Source organism: Parus major, chromosome 11 (assembly GCF_001522545.3).
Source record: "Parus major isolate Abel chromosome 11, Parus_major1.1, whole genome shotgun sequence".
NCBI classification, from domain to species: domain Eukaryota; kingdom Metazoa; phylum Chordata; class Aves; order Passeriformes; family Paridae; genus Parus; species Parus major.
Window position 1 is genome coordinate 7,050,609 of NC_031780.1, and position 22,757 is coordinate 7,073,365.

A 22,757-nucleotide genomic window follows, 5' to 3' on the forward strand; every position below is an offset into this window, starting at 1 on the left:
GTTATATATATATATATATATATAACCCAAAAATACTAAATTTTCATGCTATAAAGGTAGGTCGATTGAATATGGAATTAAATCATAATGATAATTTAATAATTATAATCAAAGTATATTTAATTATAAGTAATATAATTATATTATATATATTATACATAATTATATAATATATATCATATATATATAAAATATTATTCTATTCTATTCTATTCTATTCTATATATAATTATATTCTATATATAATTATAATTAAATTATAATTTAATAATAATAATAATAGTAATAATAATAATAATAATTATTTAATAATATATAATAAATGTCCTCCCAGAACGATCGCGCCCGGTGCCTTTTGCCCCCTGCGCGCCGCCGTAGCTGTTGCCATGGCGACGGGCCCAGCGGCCCGAGGCCCGCGGAGGCGCCGGGAGCTGCCGTGGAGGCCTCAGCCGGGGGCCCCCCGCCCTGCCTGGGCATGAGGCGGGGCCAGGGCCGCTGTCAACCGCTTCTGCGGGGAGAAGGTGAGGGATGGGAGGTGGTGGAGTGCAGGAGGGGTCTACGCGGCTCTCATCAGAGTGGCTGCCCGGGAAACCGCTCACCCGGCTCGGTCCTTGATGCTTGCTCTTACGTCCCGGTGCCTCTCTGTGTCTACCCCGATAGTGACTTCATGCTCTGTTTTTTATATTCAGTGTTTTCTGGAACTGGGTATAAAGGCATGCGGGCCATACCCACTGCGGGCTTTGTAACAGGTAGCTCAAAGTGATGCACGAACAAGTTTTCCACAGCCTAATGAAAAAAAGATGACATGATTGGTAATGATTTCTCATCAGTGATGAGCCACTTGCCATGTAGCAACTTAAATGATGAATGCAGGCTGATACTGCTAATTACTTCAAAGGGTGAAGTTAGGAATTTTTTATTCCAGCCTACTTGTTGATAAGACCATGATGCACTGATGAACATAAATTATATTCTCTGCTAGTCTTACTCCTCTACCAGTTGACCCAAAAAGACATTTCCAGCCCTTTGCCAGGGACTGAAGGGCTGTTTGCATACCAACATTGGAACTGTCCTGCTCACTCTTTCAGCACATTGCCGTGCTTGCTCTCTTCCAGCCCTGTGGAATTGTTCTGGCACTGGAACCATTATCAAAAATACCACAAATGAACCAGAGACCTCCTCCTTTTCTTTTATCACTCTCCTGTGCATGTTAATCAAACTAATTGAAGTTGTTTGTCATGTTAGATGTTAATTTCACATCCTCTTTAGTTACTGAGGAAGGATGAGAGTGGTGCAGAGGTACCTTGAGTCACCTCAGGTCCAGCAGAGCTCCTCTGTGTTGGTTTTGTGATGCTGCCCCTGATCAATTGCCTGGTTTGCTCTCTCTGCTACCTCAAGTTTTCTGTGAAGCAGAGCAGCCCAGCTCTCTGTTGTTAGAAACTCTCCTGGCCCTGTGGCAAGTGAAAAGCAGTATCTAATAATCCACCAAAAGCTGAAAAAAGGAGAAACTGCTTGTGAGCTCAGGGCTGTTTCTCTTCACATGTGTGTCATCATTTTAGTCTCTAACTTCTGTCTTGGAGAATCTCTCCAGCACCAGATACATAGTATCACATATTTTTGTTTTCCATTTTTTATTTCTGTAGATGAATATCTGCAATAAACCTCATAATAAGATAGTTCCAGAGGATTTGGGTGAAGCTGTTCCTGAGGTGAAGGTCCAACGTGCTCGAAGAAATGGCTGGAGCTGGCCCCTGCACCTGTTCCAGATCATTGCCTGGCTGCTGTTCCTCTTCTTTGCGCTGGTTGGCTTTGGAATCCTGGTTCCTCTCCTGCCCCGCCACTGGCTGCCCGCTGGTTACATCGTATCCTTGGATATCTTGGCTGGGGAGAACATGGGCTGGTACAAACTATCACTGAGGGGGGTTTAACTGCACTTGTTAGGTAGTGCAGGAAGCATCGGAGAAAAGTGCCTGAGCCAGAATACTTCTCTGAATGTAACCATCATCTTGATCATCTCCTGACTATAAAAAACAGGTGTAAAAAGCAGGTCTCCTGCTTTGAGAGCTTCACTTTAGGTCACTGATGTTCTGCTTGTCTCCTTCATCAGTCTCCATTAAGGTTGTTACCTTTGCCTCCCATGCTCTTCTGCTGCCTGCTTCTGTCTATGTGTCTCCTTTGCTTTATATTATTCTTCTACAAGTGTGCTGCACGGTTTGAGGGAAGTCCTACGAAAAAAGCCCCTCCTTAAACATCCTTGTTGTGAAGGCAGCCCCACCTCTCTGTGCTGACTGGGTGAGCCATGAAAGGGCAGCTTGACATGCTCGTGGTTGTATGGTGGGTTGTTTGTGATGGCTCACGGTGGATGTGCTCTCTGGGCACTCTCCTGTGTTCAGTAGAAAATCTGTGAGTGAACGACAAGGTGATGTGGTGTGAGCCTCAGAGGAGAGGTCTCTCATGGGACAGTCTTAAGCAGCAATTTAGTATACACATCTAACGAGGACAGTGAAGGGTCTAGAGGAGAAGCATCTGAGGACACTTGGCTTGTTCAGCCTGGAGCAGTTGGGGTGCGATCCCAGTGCTCCCAGTACTCCCAGTGCCACCTGTACTATCACCTGTGCCCAGGGAAGGAACTTCCTCAAGACCAGACCTTGTTCTAAAGAGATGGGGTGTGCACTTACATAATTTATACATCTGGCACAGATGCCTCTAAGTCTTTGATATGTTTGGGATGATTTTGCTTATGATTGTTATAGTTTTTAACACCTGCATGATTTAGACATTAATATAATTAGCTCAGTGGACTTACATCTACTTAGCTTGCTCAAATCCTCACTATTATCACAGTTCAAACCTTGTGAATTTGTCTACCAAATATCTTAATAATGCAATCTAAAGTTACTCTTAATTCAACAGATTAATATTTCCAGTTTTACTTCCAGTTCATAAAGCACTAGTGTCTCCTTTGTGTCAAAGGCAAATCCCCTCCTGATCTGCTCCACCAGCCATCAGAGCTCCAATGAGCTGGACCTCTCAGAGGCCTCCTTTTTTAACTTACTACACTGATCTATTTTCCATGGCTATTAGTATGATCAGTGATGTGCACATCTGGGTGTCTAGAAACAATGACAAACCCTGGATCCTTTGTAGGAGCATGCTTTAAAGGTGTGCTCCTCTTCCTTGGGATTCTAATGAAAAAGCAAGCAAGGTAATCAATACTACTTCTGTGATGTGACCTTGTTTTCCTTGGAAGTCTGGTCCAGTGAAAGAGCATGTGCACAGCCTTAACCACACTCCTTTCCAAGGAGTCTGTATGGACTAAGAAACTTGGATCTATGTCAGCAGTCTGTACTTGTGGTCAGATTCTAGTAAGTAAAGGTAAATTTTAAAAACACCCTGTGCTAGGAGGGACACTTCTGCAAGGCAGAGTAGCACATAATGAGGAGGGATGTTCCTGTAGATTTAGTTATCTTTTTCCAGGGAATATTTATTACAAGGCAAATGTCTCAATCAGTAAAGCTCAGATTAATGTGCTACAATCAGTTATGTAGCAATTTCTAATTCTATGCCATACATTTCTCATCTGTGTGGGATTCATGTATTAAGGATTCAAAGACATGTTAAATCCTTAACTGTGTGTTTCAGTGTCCAGGAGTGTGTTTTATCTATCATTTAGTTGTTCATCTTACTGCAGTTTCCATTGATCCTGCGGATGCAAATGTGCGAGAAAAAAACTATCTGGGGCCTCTGTCCACCTTCAACCGTAACCAACATGCACATGTCATTGAGAACCATCACTGCTATGTCTGTGATGTAGATGTGTAAGTATCTTTTCTTTCTACTGCTCTGTGTTCTTCAGCATTGCATTTCACCATTAGTCCTTAATGTCAGACTATAAGATTTGAAATTGAACCCTTGAGGAGCTACAGTGCAAGTTAAGCTTCATCCTGTGGCAGGGTTCAGATGGTTGGGTAGGGGCTTTCTGTCAAATGTGCACAGAGTTCTGTGTTTTGTTTCATTGCTTACCTTGTGAGGAGAAGGCTGTAGTGTGCCATGTTCACTAAGTGTTGGTGTTTTACCTAACAGTGTGTAATTAGTGTGTGTGTGTTTGTGTGTGTGTGTGTGCCTGTCTCTGGCTGGATGCTGGCCAGTTGCAGGAAATGCTTGGAGGGCAGGCATTAAGATCAAACTCTGTAGTACTGCTGAAGGGATTCAAATAAGAACTCAACAATCTCCAAATTAAAAATCATGCAGTGCATTGAAAGGCAAATTTTGTAGTGTTTGGGACTGTGGTCCAGTAGTGACAGATAAGTTTGAGAGATGAAGTACTCCTGATGCAGAAGGTTTACTCACTATTATCAGGATCTCTGCTGCTGCATCCACCTGTGTTTGAGTCACTGAAAAATCATAGTAATGAGCTGCCATGCTAATGCCACCCTTTCTTTGGCAGGAGTGCCAAGTCAAAGCACTGTGGAACTTGCAACAAGTGTGTGTGTGGCTTTGATCATCACTGCAAATGGCTCAACAACTGTGTGGGAGAGAGGAATTACTGGTAAGGGCTTGGCATTGTGACAGAAGCACAACACTGCATCAATGATGTGGCTCCTTCTCTTTCCAAAGTTCTTCTGTATCTCAGTCCAGCCTGTACTTAGCCACACAGAACCATTTTTATTTTATCCCCTGGCTGAATAGAATCAGTCATGAGAAAACTAGATGGAAAATACAAGCATAATCATGACATTCAAATAACCAAGGATAAAATTCCTAAGCTTAGAATGTTGTAGCTGAACATCTGTAAGTAAAAACAGAGATCATAGAATTATTACTTGGAATTAGCAAAAGCTTACAGGATGTTAATTTGGTGTCATTAGTGCTTCTGAAAGCTGGAGTAGGAATGGAACCATGATGGTGCTGTTCCACTTTGAAACAACTCACATCCAGATCATGTGCTTTCCCTAACAAGACTTGCCAGTTGGCAGGAGTCACAGCAGCATATAAGGATCTCTCATCCATGCAAGGTTTGAGGTAACAATAAGGAGACTGTCATTGATGCTTCTCAATTTACTTTCCTGTACTTAAACCCCATGGAAAGCAAAGTGATGTTGCTAGGTACCATGTTACACTGCCTTCAGATTTTGTTTAGGGAGCTTTGTCTGTCCTGGATATACTTGATTGTTTTGTAACCATGGTTGCACTAAAGGGTAACAATTTAGCCTCTCAGAGTAACAAATAATAAGTAAAGCTGTTCAGCGGTATCTATCATAAGTGTAAGAAAGCGTGACAGTAATTTGAGGTAACTGTCTATATCTTTATTAGAGGCTGGGATATTGAATTATATGTGTGATGTTATTGAAGCCACTGAGACCTCTCCCTTTCCTGGCAGGCTCTTTTTGAATAGTGTGCTGTCTGCCCTTCTGGGCCTGGGGCTTCTGCTGCTCATCGCTTTCTACGTCTTTGTGGAGTTCTTCGTCGACCCCACAGTGCTTCGCTCTGACCAGCACTTCGATGGTACAGCAGTGCTTCACATGAGCATCCTGGGAATCAGCCAGCATATCTTGATGAGGGTTTGGATTCTGTGAGCTCTTCCACAGAGGAGGAACTCCATTCCTTACTGTTTCAATTTGATATTTCTGTTAGGGTACCTCTGCTCAGCTGGATGGAATGTCTTTCCTTACAGAGCTAATTGCTCTTCCTAAAAGCCCTGCAGGCACCAGATTTCTTGGGCCTCCAGTGCATAATGGGTCTGCTGCTACTTTTGAGTTAACAGAATTTCCAGCTGTAAAGTTTATTTAGAGATAATTCATACTCAGACAATCTATTTACCTCCAACTCTCTTTGTTTTATAGCTTTGAGGAACCACATGGACCGCTGGTTTGTGTTTCTTCCTGCATCTCCTGTTGAGACTCGGGCACCTGCCATTTTGGTGACAGCTGGGATTTTTATTCTTCTGAGCCTAGTGACCATGATCTTGCTGGGCCACCTCTTGACCTTTCACATCTATCTCTGTAGGTATTTTGTTCCTGTCATCTGCACCCCCATTTCATTTTTGCTTATCTTCTACTCATCCTGCATTCACTGCGTGTTCACCCATGTAACTAATATACACCCACTGTGCAAGATTGCCATTGAAAATGTGCAAAATTTGGATTTAACATTATATTTCTGAGTTCTCCCCTGTACCAGGTAGGCTTATCAGTGCATATGTAATTTGGAGTTTATACTGGGCCTCTGCAGCCATGTTATCCTGAAACTGACAGCATGTGGAAGGGTTTTGGAGAGGCCAAGTGGGATGAACTGGTCAATCTCAGCTTGGTGCCAGCAATGGCAGATTCAGATTGACTCTGCATATGGCCTTTGTGAGTCTCCTCACTGTGCTCCCCAGTGCTTCTGTTGTGTGAGGGAGCCGGTGTTTTCCCTTACCCCAGAGAAATGTGGATGTACGGAGCTAAATTTCTGATTGAAGCACTGCCATCCAGGTTAAGGTCCCTTTATGGAAATTGTACCATGTTGATATAAGAAGATTTGTGGAATTCAGAGGAAGAGGCTTTCAGAAAGGCATCTCTAGATCAACTGCTTGTTGCTCTGTCAAGAAAGGATATTCTTGTTTGTTTATGAAGAGATGGACATCAAAAACTTTTTTTCAGCCATCGTCTAAAATTAAGCCAATGCTTTTTGGCTGCTGCTGAAAGTCATGGTAGGGAAAGAGCTTACATTTGCAGTAGTTGGTGGTGCCAAAAGTAGGAAAGAAGGGATGTGGTAGAAGAGAAGTGAGAACAGCCCTTACAGAGGATCCTTGGATGGATTTTCAGGTTCTCAGTTAACGGACCTGCAGATGCCAACCCAAACTAGGTCAGCACAAACCAGCACGGCTCCAGAAGCAAAACAGTTGCACTGCTGGAGGGTAGTGTTTGATAGGTGAGTGTTCCCCAGCTGGCATGGACAGTGCACTCAGTGAGGACACTGATCATCATTTTCTTCTAGAGCCTCTTTGAGTTTAACTGAAATTTGGACACACTGCAATTTTACTTCCTTGGCAGAACTGACAGCTGGCTTTTCTGGGTTAATGGCACTGCCTAGAGATTTGAAAGTTTGATCTAGCACTTTTTAAAGACAAAAAGCATAACAAAGCTCCAGGAAGGTTTCTTCTGAGTGAAAAGGATTATTCTGTTTAGTCCTGAGTGGTATTTGTCCCGTCCTTGTGTGCAGCTTCCACAAGAGGGTGCTCCCTGTCTGAGATAATGACCTGTGTTATCTGTCAGACAGAAACCTCTGTGTGTGCCACTAGTCCTGCTCTGGGCTTGGGGGACATTTTGCTGCTCTTGTCTTGGGGTGATTATTTTTCCTCTTTGAGAATAGATTTAGAGCCAAATTAACTTCTACTTTTGACCCAATTTTCAATCTTTATCTTCCATCTTATGTGGACACAGAATTATTGCTAATGTTTTTAAAGTTTTATTACATTATAATCTGCTGCCCTAATGAAACTGTTCCCAGCTATGCAGAATGTCGTGTGTAAGCCCTTGCTTTAAAGGAGGGGTGTCCCCACACTGAAGTCTTTATTGTGTGCTGCATATGAGTATGGATTGCACTTACCACTGCATTTGCACTTACTGCTGGGTTTCAGGGACACAGACAAAGTATGTCTGAACTTAAACTCCTCTTGTTTCATACCTGTGATTGTCAATAGTCTCCTCTGAATGTTTTACGGTAGGCAGTGTTTTAATGAGCTGTCTTCCCTCTTTTGGGACTTGAAATACACAAATTCAAATGTAATTATTGTTGATCAGTATTTTTTCATATACCCTTTTGTATTTCAATAATTAAATTACAGAAATTAAATAGCACCCATGTGAGTATGGTCCTTAGGCTTCCTGTTAAAAAAAGGCTTAAGTCACATATGACTATTAAAATGTAGTATCTAGTTTTGTTACAAGTGCAGTGAAAATTTCAGTGTTACTCTCTAGATCTTAATTGCTCACTATGATCACTCAAAGAAAGCAGGTTATTCTCAGAATAGTAGGTCCATATATTCAAAATTACTAGTCTTGATTCAGACTCAGTTCTGGAGGCATTTGATGAAGCATGGCACTTCAGAAGCTTGGAGGGAAGATATTTTTTCTTCTTCAGTACCAAGAGGCTGATAGCAGAATAAAAAGAAAAAAAGTAGTAGGCAATATAGGAAAGGATATAGGGTTATTCACAGACTGATTATATTTTGCATGTTATGTGCTGCAGTGCTATCTCAAAAATGTAGTATTTTAACTAAATAGCTCTATTAAAATGTTTTAAAAGTTACACTGTAAGTATTCAGAAACCAATATAATCCAATTTAAAAATGGTTAATAAGCCTTTGCTTATGAAGCAACAGTCTGTTTTTTAAAGAAAGCAAAGGGTGCCATTCTAGGAGCACTTGCCATCACCCTGCACTGTCCCTGTTAAGTAATCACTTGGCTGCAGACTCACATTCATCTCTATGTTCTCTCTTCTTGGCCAAATGGATCCTGAATTTTTATTTCTTCATAAGGTGATTGCTTTAGCAGTGATGCACCTCTCCTCTGCTCTCCCCCACTTCTCTATGAAGTAGTCCTGTGTTCAGGGCATGGTCTTGAGGGGTAAGATATCAGTGCTATAAATGTCTTCAGGCAGAGTGAGGATTTTAGTCCAGATGATCCTAGGCATCTGCTTTAACTTCTGTGCTTCTGTAAAACAGGAGGAATAACTCCCAGGCTGTGCACTAAAACCCTTCAGCATCCATTTCTGGGGTTTATTCTTCAAAAATACTTAAGGTCATTATGGGAAGAATGTCTGTGTTTTGGACTCTTTTGGGTCTCATGAAGAATCCAAGTTGCTCAGAAATGTCACATGCTTTTGGTCATTCATGGAAGCAGATGTGTTTGCCTGGGGACCTGGAGAGCTCATAAAGTCAGGGACATGTGAGCTCCGGGCACAGCTGTTTGGCATGAGGCAAGCTGTGCAGTTGATGCTCACTGGTTTGCACATTAAGTGTCTCAATTACTACAGGACACATTAACCTGCTCAGTTTCTTCTCTCCATTTAGCAACTTCTGATTGCTCATAAAGCTGTTTGTACAGTACAGATTTGCATTTGCCCTGAAATGAACTGAACAAATTACTACAGTATAGAAGGCTGTACCATTCTAGGACACTTTAGAATAGCAAGACTATAAGAAAGCATTGTGATGGTGACAATAAAGGATATAGGAGGATGTACAGTACTTTTGGCTTGGGTTATCAGTTTCTTCATGTTTATAGTTACTATTTGAATATAGTTGTCCAGACTGTTTGTATAAGAGCAATCAGGGAGGGCCTTTCCTGTGCTGACAGATCCCTTTCTTCCCTTTCAGTGTGGCACAAGCTGACTACGTATGAGTACATCCTGCAGCAGCGTCCCCAGCAGCAGCCAGACAAGGTAGACAAGAAACAGGAGTCTTCTTCCTCCCAAGTGAGACCCAGTCAGGTACTCATCCTACTTTCAGTCCTTTTCCCAAAAGCAGCCTTGCTCATTCACTGTGTAAACTTTGCTTCACTTTCTTGAGCTCTATATTTTAAAGACAGTAGCTAGAGATAAAACTTCAGAGGTACTTTGATGGAGTTGAGTAGGATGTGAAGGAGTGCAAGGCCTGCCATTCCATGAACACTTGAGGTATAAGCAAGTACTGCTTTCAAAGGAATCAATCCCACCCACTCTCTTCCTCCACCACTTGTTTTGGGCCCTGCACTATCTTGTGTCTTCTGCCAGCACAGCTGTTCATTAGGACAGGGTGGGGGAACTCATCTGAGTAACAATAAACGTTATTAAAAAAATAGTTGGGCTGGCCCAGCTCTCTCCCATTCGGTTCACCAAGCAGTCACATAAATGCCTGGCTCAGCACGAATGAGGGTGACTGAAGAGTGGAAAAATCCTTTCCCTGAAAAAGACAGGACCATCTGTTTGGGTGGCACAGCACATCTTGGGAGTTTGTGTCATGACTTCAAATGTGACGGGCTCTAGGGCTGGAGAAACTGTGGGCTAATCACTGAGCAGCTAATAATACCAGTAATTTAACCATGTTGAAAGTGAAAAGGACAGCAGTTTTTCAGAAATTACCCTGATATCTGCTTTTCTTTTAAATGAGTCTGTATAATAAGGGTCCTTGTTATTACCACAATGTTAATCTATATCTCTGTAAACTGAGTTCTACAAGCTCTTAAATGCTGCTAGACTCTGCAGAGGCAAATATATCAGGCTCTGAATTGATAGGTTCAGTATAATTTATTTTGTTACAAGGCAAAATAAATTATTGGATTAACTCAAATTTTGACTGGACACATTCTGTACTGACTTCAATAGGGGCTTGAACTAGAAACTTCCAGAAGTTCTTCCTAGTCTAAATTATTCTGTGATTCTCAGTCATGTGTAACTTTTAATTTTATGCAAATAAGTTATCTGCTATACAAACAGTTTTATATTTCATAAGAAATTAATTAAATACAAGCATCATCCAAGTATTGTCTGTAGAGATACTGGGATATCTCTGGATTCATCCATAGTTCTTTCCTATCAAAGCAAAGGGGAAAGTGAGCTCATTCAGTTTTGTATAATATGAAGTCCCTAGCTTTTCATATATATTTTTTACTGTTTTGGAAAAGTAGAACTTTCAGTTTAAACAGAGGTTTCCATAACAACAAAAATATTTGGCACTTCATTTCACAGAGCTTTGCTTACTATGCAAATTAAAACAATAATAAAGCATTAGCTCTAATCATCTAGTGACTGGATTTTAATTGATACTGGAAAGGTATTTGAACAGGGGTGGACTTCACGTGCGTGTGCACATTTGGGATGTTGGCATTCAGTGATGTTCTGTCTGCATTGGTTCTTACCTAGATATGTGTGAATATGATTAATTTGAAGCAGCAAGCCTGGAAGGAGCAGGGTGAAAAGGAATTTGGTGTTTCAGGATTACAGTTAGGACCTTGGGGAACGAGAAAGACTGGATGATGCCCAGTAACATTGTTAGGAAAAATGTTAACCCACCAGATTTTCCTTGTTTCTTACATAGCAACCAGAGATAAACACAAACAAATAGATTGGAGTAGGAGGACACCAAGTGACTTGCCTTTTGTATGCTGTGTTGAATACAGCCTTCTTTAGCTTGAACACTGCAACCCTTTGTAATTGATCCAACATGTTGTAAGCATAAAATGGAAATCATCCTCTTCCCACTTTTGTCTGAACTGTTCATTCATTTTAGGGACTAAGAAGAAACATGCATTTCCCCTTTAATGCTTGCTTCTGAGCCTTTTTCAAGCTTGAGTGTTGGTTTTGGCTTCAGTTTTCAATGTTGGTCTGTGGTTAAGTCTTCGGCTATGTTCAGGTTAAAGGATTCTTGTTCAGGATAAAGGATTCTTATGTACTTGTAGGATACACAAAGTAAGAGCCCCAGTTTTGCACATTTAAGTGGTTCAGATGTCACAAAAATGCAAAACAGTTGGACACATTGAGCCTTTGCTTCTATTAACATACCTAAAGCAGGATGTGCAAGTAACCATTTTTTTCTGTAGTCATTTGCAGTCCAAAGAAATATAAACTAAACCAAACCCTATGCTTAAATGCATAATTGCATTCATGCCAGAGAGGAGCTGACTTTCATATGAGGCCAGCTGGGATGTGATTCTTCTCACATTCCTAAAGCTTTGAACTTGCTTTGGAAACTGATTCAGATTGGTAGGGTTTGATTTTAAATACTAAACACAGTTTTTACTCAGCTTCCCTTACATTTTCAGTACTGTTTCTTTCTTCCAATGTCAATGTAAGACCAACTTAGTATTCACTCTCATCCTAAACATTTGCAATAGACCCACTTTCCTTGGGACAAAAACATTTTTTTTCCTGTTCAATTTTGCTTCCCCTCCAGGCAGACAGCACTTCAGGGCACTTCCTGACACTGAAGTGGTTGATAAGGGCAGCTGCACTGGGCAAGGGAGCTGAATCCATCCTGGGCTTGTAAACCATGGACCTTAGTTTGGTCACAGCTGAAATTTGGTGAACATGGCCAGGATTTGCATGGGGCAGAACTTGGGCAGTCTGTCCAGCAGTCTGCTTTCAGCAGGAGCAGCAGCTGAATCTTGGCAGTCCAGCTGCAAAGGATGGCTTGTCTTGATGCTTCAGTGGAAGGATTCTGAATCTCCTGCTAAATGCCTGGGAGCAGAGGGAGGCTTGGACTCTGTGCTGTGGCTGTGGCTTGTGCCACACTGTGAGAGAACATTGTATTTTCTACTGATTGAGTCTCATTTGTTTTCCTAATCAGCTCTAATGCTTTACTTTCATTTATGTGGCTGCTTTGGTTCTACATTATTTATAGAAGGCTGAAATGAACAAAATGGATTTAAAAAGGCTCTTTCATTCCCTGCTTGGAAAGAAATTGTCCCCGTTACTCTCAAGATGAATCATTTATTAAACTCCCTTGAAATGCCAGTCCTGCAGTCCTGTTTATGTGCTGTGAACATTGAGTCCTGATTGTTTTCAGTAATTCTGTGCAGTGGGATGTCCTTTCAGCTCGTTTCAGCCATAATCTGCTTCCCTCTGAAAAGACCTGCATCTCCTGCCTGTCCACTCCCAGTGACACAAGACTTGTGCCTGGTCTCCTCCCCTCATGACTCAGGTGCATGTGGCCTGAATGAAAATCTTGATTGTAAATGTCCCAAGGAGCTTTGAGGAGACATTTGTGCACACTTCGTGCTCAGTTGGTGATAAATGATGATCTGACTTGAGTTACAAGTTCCAATTAAAATACGTGTAGTAAATTTCTGCAGATTATTAATCTTGCATTTGGATAAATTTTTAAATCAGAAAGTCATATTTTTAATTCCTAAACCAATTCCCTTCAGATATTATGTTACCACCCCTAAAACAGCTGAAATTATTATTTTTTTCTCTTTTTATTTGCCTTTTCTTTTTGTTCCTAACATCTGAAATGATTTCTTGTCTGCCACTGAATGTACAGCTCGGTTAATTATTTTCTATTTTAGAGACTGCTGCTTTGTATATAAAGTTTACACTGCTTTTCTCACATGCTTCACTTTCCATCTTTACCTCTAGCAATATTGATTTTTTTTGTGCCATTTACCACCCTGTAATTCAATATTGCAAAGATCTTCCGCAGCTCTTTGTGGCTGGCTTTCATTTTTAATGCCTTACATCAGGGAGTGGCATCACCAGGCTTCTCACTGCTCTGCTCTTTTGTTGATTGTTTATGAATTCGTTGAAGTGCAGAGGCCCTGGATCTCTCAGGAACCCATTTGTGCCATGTCCAACTTTGACTTCATTTTCTCAAATTTGCTGATCAGGCTGTTCAGAAAAATAGGTCTTCATGAGCTTGTTTTAGCTATTTTTGAAGCTAATGCCTATCATATTTTAAATCCTTCCATCTTAACCTGAAAGTTACTCTAAAATATCTTTATAGTCACTGCACAGTGAAATACTTATGAGGAAGTTCCCTTGTTGGTTATTCAAGTTTAACAGCAGCTGATAAGTGGTGTAAAGGTTCTTCTGAGCATGGTTTATCCTTTTTTGATAACAGGGCTTCATACCCTTCATTCCTTGGTACTCTGACCATCTTAACTGGGTTAAGATGTTTTTGAGGGAGGACTGGGGTCCTTTCCTGTAATGCAGCACTTAGATTTAGGAGGTTTATTCTTAAAATGTTTCTGAAAATATGCAGTTTTCAAGTTAAACTGTCATTACTCTGAGTTTGTCCATACCTGAGGCAAATAAGCAATATATCACACTCATTTTTCAAAATCAGCAGGTCTTAGCCATACAGGGTCACACAAGAAATAGAAAATACTTTATGTTTTTCCTGTATATTTCATGCTTCCACCTTCCTCACCTCCGTTTTGCATTTAAAAGACATTTTTTTGCATTCACTGCGGAGCTCCTCAGATTGAACTGTGTAACTAATGGAAGCTTTAAACTTTAAGTGTGGTCCCAAGAAATGACTGAGCTGACTTCTGTAAGTGTGATTTGGTTTTGAGTCACATGAAACACTGGCTGGACTAAACAAATTAATCATGGACTTCTAATTGTGCCAATCTTGGTTTTCCATCTTCTTAAGCATCAGTTTACTGCTGTGTGTGCTACTTGTAATGACAAAAGATGTCTGGCATGAGGAGAAAGAGTGCACCTGTAATGAAAATCCATCTTCTCCCCTCTGTGTTTGTATTAGTGTGAAAATATTCTTTTTTTTCCCCCAGGAAGCAGACTTATTGTCAGGTAATCCCGGCTGTAGAGACCCTGGAATTCAAGTAGAAGAATTCTCATCAGTAACTTCAGGAAAAAGGTGAGAAAAGTTGAGGATAAGATTCTCCCAGCAGCATGTGTGGTGAATGGGAAATTGCTGTCAAGGTCACTGATGGGCCCTAAGACAAAAGTACTAAGAAGGATAGGGAGCACCAGTGTTTGCAGCAAGGTATGGTGAAATCTTTGTGTTTCAGGAGGGTAGATACCTGTAGGAATACTTGTCTTCCCACTCCTGGGAAAATATAATTCCTAGAATACTCTCATTAGGCTGCTTTATATTAAATAATTTTCTATTAATTGTTTTATATTAAAATTACATTAAGGCTGGCTGATTTGTCCTGTGACTCCTCTGTTGAGCTCATTATAATTACATGATTTCAGGTTGTGGAGAAATGTATCACAACAGTTGGAAGTTTATTACACAGGCAAGCACTCATGGGAAAACAGGATCCTTGTTTCTTAATTACTCCTTTTCTGTGAACTTGTGTCCCTAATTTCCTTTTTATTTTGCAAATTGTGCAGGAAGAATTCCCCTGCAGTTTTGCTGGGGATGCTGTGTGAGACAGGGGAGGTTGTGATCAGCCTGTTCTGTACGTGCAGGCAGAGGGCATCAGACTTGAGTCCTGTCATAGGGAATCACCTTGTGTGTCTGCTGTGTTTTAGCTTTCCAAAGCTCTATGTCCATAACCAAGAGAGTGACCCCAAGCAGAGCTCATCCTCTGAGTCCTCATCTCTTCACTCTGTCCCCCCTTCCCAGGTAAGGAGGATTTTCCACACACCAACCTGCTGCTGGCACCCATCCAGGTGCTCGGGCACACTCACTCTAGAGCAGGCTGTGCTTACCCCTGCTCACACAGACTCTGCCTCCCCTCAGTGTGTGGCTGCAGGTGTGGCTGTGCCCTGCAGTCACCAGATCTGGGTGATGTTCTCCTGTCTCTGCTCACAGGCATGGTCAGAGCTATCCTACAGTTCCCTCATAAGCTCACAGCTGTAATACAGCTGTAATCCAATGCCTTGCTGCCCCAGTGCAGCTCAGTGACTCTGACTGTATAGCTTTGTTGATGTAAGAAGCTCTGCATGTTTCTGTAGAGCAAAATCCAACAGTTTAAATGTTCAGATAAAGCACCTGCCCAGGGAAAGATGGTGTGTGTGGATATGGAGCTCGAGTGTATGGAACAGCTCTCCAAAGTCTTGGACTGGGCTCTTGATATTCATGTGTCTGCATCCAGATGCTCTTTCCTCTTGCTCAAATGGCAGGTGGTGGTGCTTTCCCTCTTTCCTCCAAGCTTATTAATCAGCCTTGCCATCTAGATGGCAAGAAAAATTAGTTTTCACCTCTACTATATTTGGGACAAGACTGTCCCTTTCTTGGGACATCCTGTGCTGTGTGAGTTTTGGTCCCCTCTTCTCGTGTGGCTTTACAAATGCAAGCGACCAGTACAACCCCCAGATCTATGAGACAAGAGCTTAAAGGTGACACAGAGAGAGTCACTGTATGCAGATAATGTGGGTGTGTGTTCATTAAATGCCTGTTCTCTCTTACTGCTTTGTAGTAGTCTTAAATGGTAAAATATTCTTGGACTTTGGTTATAATTAGTGCTTGTTATTAAAAGTAGGAAGAATTAAAAAGAGGTAACAAGTGAAAAAATTGTCTCCTTACTTTGGGCTGGTGAAGTGACTTCCCTTCTCTTGGGCCACTTGCTTTCACAGCAACAGAAGAAAAGGAGAAAGAAAATGCAGAAAGTTTCTTCCTCAGCAATGGACAGCAGATCTAAAGCACGTGCTTCTCCTCAACCCTCATTCTCAGATCCCCCAGGTGAGAGTGCACCAGTCAGCTTCTCTGCTGAATCTTATATAAATATATATATGATTTGCTTTAACACTAGTGGATCAGCCATAACAGAGCTCCTGGGCTTGTTGATGTCTCTGTGGGGCTGAGAGATCTCTCTCCCCTTAAGGTTTTTTTTCCTTTATTTCCATCTGCAGAATTCCCAGCCACAGCTGCTGCCACCTCACCTTCCCACAGCCTTCACCTCTTAGTGCCAGCTTTTCCTCTGAGAGCTGCTGTGTCCCCCAGCAGCATGGGCCTCATCCAGGCAGCAGGACCCCCAGCTGACTATCACTCAAAGTCTGCTGAGTCCATGGATGAGATTCCTCTGGCTCACACTCGCCTTGGGAGCCCTGTCCTTCAAGGGCCTCCTAAGAATAACTCAGGCAACTCTCAACATTATCACTTGTCCACAGACAACCCCAGAGGAGTCAGGAAGAAGAATCTGTATTCTGAGCACAAGGTCAAAAGGAGAAGCTGCCAGCAGGACAGACGCGTGGAACGAGACCTGGAACTTTTTTCTAAGATTCCTGCTGTGTTTGTAAGTAAGAGCAGTGGAGAACCTCTTGTCCCTCAGCCCCAGCCCAGTGAGAGCACGTCCGAGCCTGACCACAGAAAATGCACCAGCAAGCAGCATGTGGGCACACATGATCCATGCTCAAAGGACATAAGGACAAGCACCACAGCGGCCTAGGGATCATCCTTCCAAAGCCATGGCCTTTGGGAGCAGCGTTAGTGCTGTGCAGAGGCCTACAGGACTCACCCCTCACTGTGCACGTGCTGTCAGGCTGCAGTGGGGCATTTCTCATCCTCAGCCAAAGGCAAGAGGCAGCAAGGTGGCAAACCTAAGGTAGGCTTGTTGCTCAAGAGAGCTCAAGTGCTTTCCCTGGGAAAGGGCCAACCCCTCTTGGCCCTCTGCTCACTGGTACTGCAGTAACTTCCCAGCAGAGTGTATGGGGAAGAACAAGGCTGCACCTCTGCCATTCCCTGCACCCTGAAAGCTGTATTTCCATCTGCCTACATCCTGTCAGTCTTTGGATCATGCTCAGGGGCTTCAACAGGTGGTCAGGGAATAACCTCAGGATTGCCCCATCCCTTATACTGCTTTCCACTGTGCACCCTCAAGCCCAGTCTGCCACCAGCATGTTCTCTGTAAGGCAGCATAGTTTGACCTGCTCCTCCTTCCCAGCAGTCCAGGGTGCCCCATGCTGCAGCATTCTCATCAGAAGTTTTGGGACACAGCAGGCCCTGAAACCTTTCCAATTCCTGGGCTGCCAAATCTGTTTTAGTGCACAGCCAAGCCTGGGGTGTGTGTAGTACAGAAAGATCCCACAGGAGACAGTGGGGCACATGGCCAGTGCCTCAAGCCACAGCACCCTGTGCTGGGGGTGATCTGCAGAGAGCTGGGCTGCCATCCTACAGCACCTGTGCTCTCCTTGCCCTCGTGGCTTCCCCAGGCAGCATGCCCCATTCCAGATTCCTGGCTGAGTGCTGAGGCTGGACTTCCAGCAAGCCCAGATCTGCCTAGCAGCCAGCTAATCTCAGAGCCCAGACAGCAACTACACACACCTCTCCATGGGCTTTGCCACCAGCATGGTCATGTCTGACAGGATTTGGCACAGCCCTGAGCAGCAGCACTGGCATGGCTGGATGCACGTTTCCAGACACATCACCAGCACAGCACACTGCTGGTGCTGTGAACAAACAGGTGCACCAGCAAAGAAAAGGCAGACAGGGGAGTCTTCATCACCCTTCCAAATGTTTTGATGCATGGAAGGCACAACTGACCTTTCTCCAGGCTATGGTGGGTGCAGGTTAGGGAAGGAGAGGACAAAGCAGGGTGCTGTGAGGGTCAAGCTAAGATGTTCTCCCCTTGTCTAGCTCAGTCTGCAAGCATTCCTTGCAGCTGGGTCAGAGCAGGAAAGGGGATCTGGGAACAAAGGCTCTTTGGGCACTGTCAACACAGGACAGGCAGGCTGGACTCCCAGCCTTGATGGGAGATGGTAGCCTGGGAGAAAGACCTGGAGGTGTTTTAAAGGGCTGCCTTACCACCCTTCTCTTCTCTGATTTTTGTCTCCTGAAAGAACTGGGATGAGGAGCTTTGACTCTTGATCAAATTACACAATCTATTGATCAGAAAAAGCAAAGCCTCATGTAGCTGTTGAAATAATTTTGTGTCAGTTTGCAGGAAGGGCTGGCCTGTGGTCACACTCCTTGCAGCTTCCCTGCCTGCTGCAGGGCAGTGCCTGTGGCCAGTGGTGCCCTCTGGCAGTGTGACCCTCTGGAAAAGCAGGTGAGTGTGGACCAGCAGACATGACACTGGCTGTCTGCAGAGACCAGGGCATTGCTCACCAATGGGTCCCACTTAGACAAAATCCTCCCTGTTGTTTCTCCTCATGTCAATTGTTGTCCAAGGAAATTACATCCTGCAACAATGCTGGGCTTATGGTTTTCCAAGGCCAGCTGTCCCTCCACCAGAAAGTATTGGTAATTCCTCTTCAGTAGATGCCCCTGAGCAGACCTTGTGTGTTTCCTCACTCTGTCCATGTAGAATCAGTCCCAAAATCATGTATGGAGCTCTTCGGTAGCTCTGGCCACAATAAAATTTTCTATATTCTTTGCTAAATAGTTTCCTCCTTTCTTTTGCATCAATTCCTGGCTCTGCCCCTTTGATGATCCTCAGGTTGTTTGGTTCATTTCTCCCTGAACCTCTGGAGTCCCAGAAGGGCTCAGCACTGTAATTGATATGGGGGTGACAGCAGTCCCCTCTCCACAGGGCCTTTTTTTGGTTTGATGGGAGTGTCTTCCCTGAGGAGTAGGGATCAGACCACCTTCTTCCTGTGTAACCCAGCCTGGTTTTTGTGCTGGAGCAGGGTGAGCATCAGAGGGAGGGGGCCCAGCCAGCTCTGCATTGTGCTGCAGAAAGGCTGCTGTGCTTTTTGGGCTGAGGGGAACTGGGTTTCCTGGGCTATCAGATGTCCAGGGGCATCCTTCTGCTGCCTTCAGCTGGAACATTTGCTCCACTCTGCTGAATAACTCAAGGCTGCCAAACATGCAAGGCTGTGTCTGTGCATTGGAGCAGCTGGATGCTGAGCCAAGAGCCAGGCTCCAGCAGGATGGGCTCCCAGCACTGCCAGTCTTGGATTCTGATCTCCTAAACCTCAGGGGCAGCAGGAGGATCATGTGTGCCACATGGTGATTGAAATTGGCTGGGGTCTGTGTTTGTGCAACAACCCCATCCAAAGAGCACTGTTGAAGGTGCACAGTGGGCACCCAAGAGTGAAAATGTTGGGGCTGAGACTGTTTTAGCTCCCGGACTCTCCTTCCCAACCTTGCTTTTACCATCTTGGGCCTTTAACATTGATACCCTGCAGATTCAAGTGCCAATGGTATTTCTGCTGCTCTCTATGAGGAATGTCCATAGCAGACCCATGGCAGTAAGCAAAAGGAACAAGTCACATTGGGGTGCTGCTGCAGAGTCCAGCATGTGGGCAGAGCAGTCCTGGGCTCAGCACCAGAGGGCTGCAATTGCCACAAGCTGCAGCCCAAGACCATAAGAGAACTGGGTTGAGGTCCTGACAGAAGTCCTGATGCCTTCAGCTCCCCATCACTGCAGATACATTGAGGTCTGACAAGCACATTCTCCAGCACTGAATAAAAGGATTTTGCCACAGCGTGAACTCTCCCATCAGCTGCAGGCAGTGCCCTGGACCAGCTGTTTCCACCACAAGACACTGTGGCTTTCTATTGGGAAGAAGCAATGATTTGCAGGATGACAGCTTTCCACAGTCCTTTGAAATCATGTCGTGGTGCCTGGCCATTGTCTGGCAGCTGTGCCAGGCCCCGCAGTGCCTGCTCCAAGCCTCTGCCTTGGCACGGGATGCGCGTCGTGCTTACTTTTGTCTTTGAGCCTGACTCAAGTTTCTTTGTTTCCTCTTTGAAGGCAAGGGGACCGTCCTTTGGGAAATGATTTGTAGGAGTCTGTTCCTGCGCTGCTTTTGACGCGTCCTGAGAGCATCTCAAGGAGCTGCGGGGTGGGGGAAAGGAAGATCCTGCCAGAGGATGGAGCGTTCCCCCCGCTCCTGTGCCCGGTGCTGTGCATGGCACGACGGCAGCTCGTGCTCGGTGGCACGGACTCAGCACGGACCGGGCACGGAGCCGGCACGGAGCCGGCACAGACCCAGCACGGCCCGGTCCCGATCGCGCCGCTCAGCAGCCGCAGCTAAGCCCCGCTAATGCCTTGTGGACGCGCTGTTGCTGGGGTGACCGTGTACATATTGCACAACCTCCGAAACACTTCCCTCTGTTTTGTAGCAACTCGCGCTAGAGAAACGGCGTTCCCGCATAACCTCATCCCACCCCAGACACAGCCGAGCCAGAGACTCATTCCTGAAACGGGACGAGTCCCGGGAGGCTGCGGTGCCCAGCCTCGGGGGAAGAGAGGGGCAAAGAGGATGAGGGTGAGCACAGAGGGTGCCCAGAGGTTGTGCTTGTGGCTTCGTGCACTCTCTGAGCTGAACCCTGAGCAGTCACAGCCCTCCGAACCCCGTCTGAGGGTGGGGAGAAGGACACGGTCCTAGCAGGAACCAGCGCAGCAGCCGAAGCTGCACCTCGGGGATGCAGCTGTGTGTGAGCCTCGCTGTTGTCTGGGGCGAGCGCTGGAGTGTTCGGCTCATTATGTCCCTGGGGCAGGAGACAGCCTGGGAACATCGTAACCCTGATTAGAAGGGAAAGTCCCCCGGCGAGCTGAGCACTGATCCGTGTGCATGCTCCTCCACCACATCACAGGACCTGTGCAACCTCCCTGTCAATTCCTGCCCGTCCCGTGGGCTGCGGACCAAGTCACAGCCTCCTCCCGGGCTTCCTTTTCCGGGCTGCATGAGGAACAGCGGGAGCCGGCCAAGGACCATGCTCCATCCCAACAGGGCTGTCACGGTGACAACAAACGCACAACAAACCGCAGCCCTTAGGAACCGAAACCTGACCTGCTCAACCCGACCCCGTGGGCAGCTCACCAGCCGTGGCTCAGCGCCCCCTTACCCGGCTCTCCCCGTGTGCCATTGCTTGTCTCCTCGGGCTCTGCAGCCCCAGGACCAGCTGGAGCTCCTACAGAAAGAGCTGCCGTGTCCAACTCCTCCTCCACCTGCTGCCGGCTCGGAGGATCCAGGCTTGCCCACCACTGCCAAGCCCTGCCTGATGCTCCTGCTGCCATTACCTGGCTCCTGTCTGGAGCTGTCAGCTGGAAGCAGAGCCAGACACCTGCTTTGGTGGGGAGCTGCAGGGCAAGCTAAGGATAAGGCTTTACCTTCATCAAGACTTAACCATCCTCCTCTATGTGGCAATAGTTATTCCCTTGTCCTTAAAGCAGAGAGTTTATAACTTGTCCCCACCTTCTGCAGGTGGGATGACACACCTGGGTCATTACTGGTCTGCAGAGAGACTGGTTGAAATTCCCACTTCACGGCCAGGAACTGTCACCTCTGACCCTCTGCAGTTTGAAACCTGCTTCCATATTGCATGAGGAGCAGGAAGAAAGTGTCATCAGGAGAGTCCTCCTGGTGCCACCTCCTCCGTGTAGCTCCCAGACTCTCTGGCCACGTCTGAGCTCTACCAGGACAAACCAGAGAGAGGAAAAACACCTCTTGGAGAGATCTGCCTGGACTCTGGCATCAAATGAGCCTCCACACTTGCTCTTCCCACTCTGGACTGTCCCCTCCAGGATGTCCTTGCCACCCTGCTTCTGGCTGGGCTGTGAAAGAGCAGCTCTTGTGGAGCCTCCGATGGAGGGACCACAGGCTTGGTTGGGGGGAATAATAAAGTGGGATCCTTCATGTGTCTGACCAGCTGAGCCCACCCAAAGTGGCCAGGTGCTGTGACACACCTGAGGCCTCTGGCACCAGCCCTGGCACTCACCTCTGAAGTGACAGGTTAAGTTAGTGATCCCAAACTCCCAGAGCTGACTGGTGGTTACCTCTGGAGGTGTCCAGACCCTAATCCAAGACAGAATTAGTGTGAATGGGTTGTTCATGGCTTTGTCCAGTCAAGAACTGGCAACAATGTGCCAAGAGAGAACAGGTACCCCTCAGCCAAGAGGGGAAGGTTGTCACTGGGGCTGTGCTCCACAGCAAAATGCTCCAGGTGCACAAGCAGAACTGATGTCCTGGGACAGCTCTGTGTCTGTCCTTAGCTCCTCTGCACAGGCACCAGGGCAGACAGACCACAGGGTACCAAAGACTGTTGTTTCAGCCCCTTTCCAGTTCCCAAAGCTGCTGATTTGTCTGCAGGACCCCCAAGGCAGCAGCAAATCACACACTGTGTGTGCTGGCTGTGCACAGCTCCTGCTGGTGCTGCAGCTGATCATCCACGATGCCCTGCTCCCACCAGAGCGATGCCAGCCGAGCACAGGGATCAAAGCAGGCTGTGGGCAAACAGCTGAGGTGGGGCAGTGAGTAAGAGATGTGGGTTGTGCTGGGGCTCCATGACAACCACAATATTTGGGTACTGCCTCAGCTCGCAGCACCCACCGGGAGCCCTGTGTGCGGTCATGCTCCGGGCTGCCAGGGTGGGCAGTGCTGGCATGTGGCAGCTCCAAACGTGTCTCACTGGGCCACAGGTGCTCACCACAGCCCCT

At 45.5% G+C, this 22,757-nt stretch overlaps 1 protein-coding gene across 2 annotated transcripts; it reads left to right on the top strand.

The window, feature by feature from the left end:
• Positions 1-396: 396 nt before the first annotated feature.
• On the top strand, positions 397-18,752 carry ZDHHC1 (zinc finger DHHC-type containing 1). Of its 2 annotated transcripts, none has more exons than XM_015640409.1 (11): positions 397-521; positions 1,644-1,862; positions 3,643-3,818; positions 4,448-4,549; positions 5,381-5,505; positions 5,844-6,002; positions 9,362-9,474; positions 14,253-14,338; positions 14,962-15,055; positions 16,009-16,114; positions 16,285-18,752. In XM_015640409.1, exons 2-11 carry the CDS (start codon positions 1,644-1,646, stop codon positions 16,818-16,820), a joined length of 1,716 nt encoding a protein of 571 aa, XP_015495895.1. In that variant the 5' UTR covers positions 397-521; the 3' UTR covers positions 16,821-18,752. The 2 variants fall into 2 exon arrangements, with proteins under 2 accessions (XP_015495895.1, XP_015495896.1); XM_015640410.1 differs by having other exon boundaries at positions 16,543-18,752.
• Positions 18,753-22,757: the final 4,005 nt, after the last annotated feature.

What these genes read in the sequence shown, in the direction of transcription:
- ZDHHC1 (XM_015640409.1), top strand. Translation starts at nt 1,644, where the DNA reads ATGAATATCTGCAATAAACCTCATAATAAGATAGTTCCAGAGGATTTG. An exon ending in GGCTGCCCGCTGGTTACATC is followed by an intron (nt 1,863 to 3,642) that starts GTATCCTTGGAT and finishes TGTGTGTTTCAG; the next exon opens with TGTCCAGGAGTGTGTTTTAT. An exon ending in GACCTTTCACATCTATCTCT is followed by an intron (nt 6,003 to 9,361) that starts GTAGGTATTTTG and finishes CTTCCCTTTCAG; the next exon opens with TGTGGCACAAGCTGACTACG.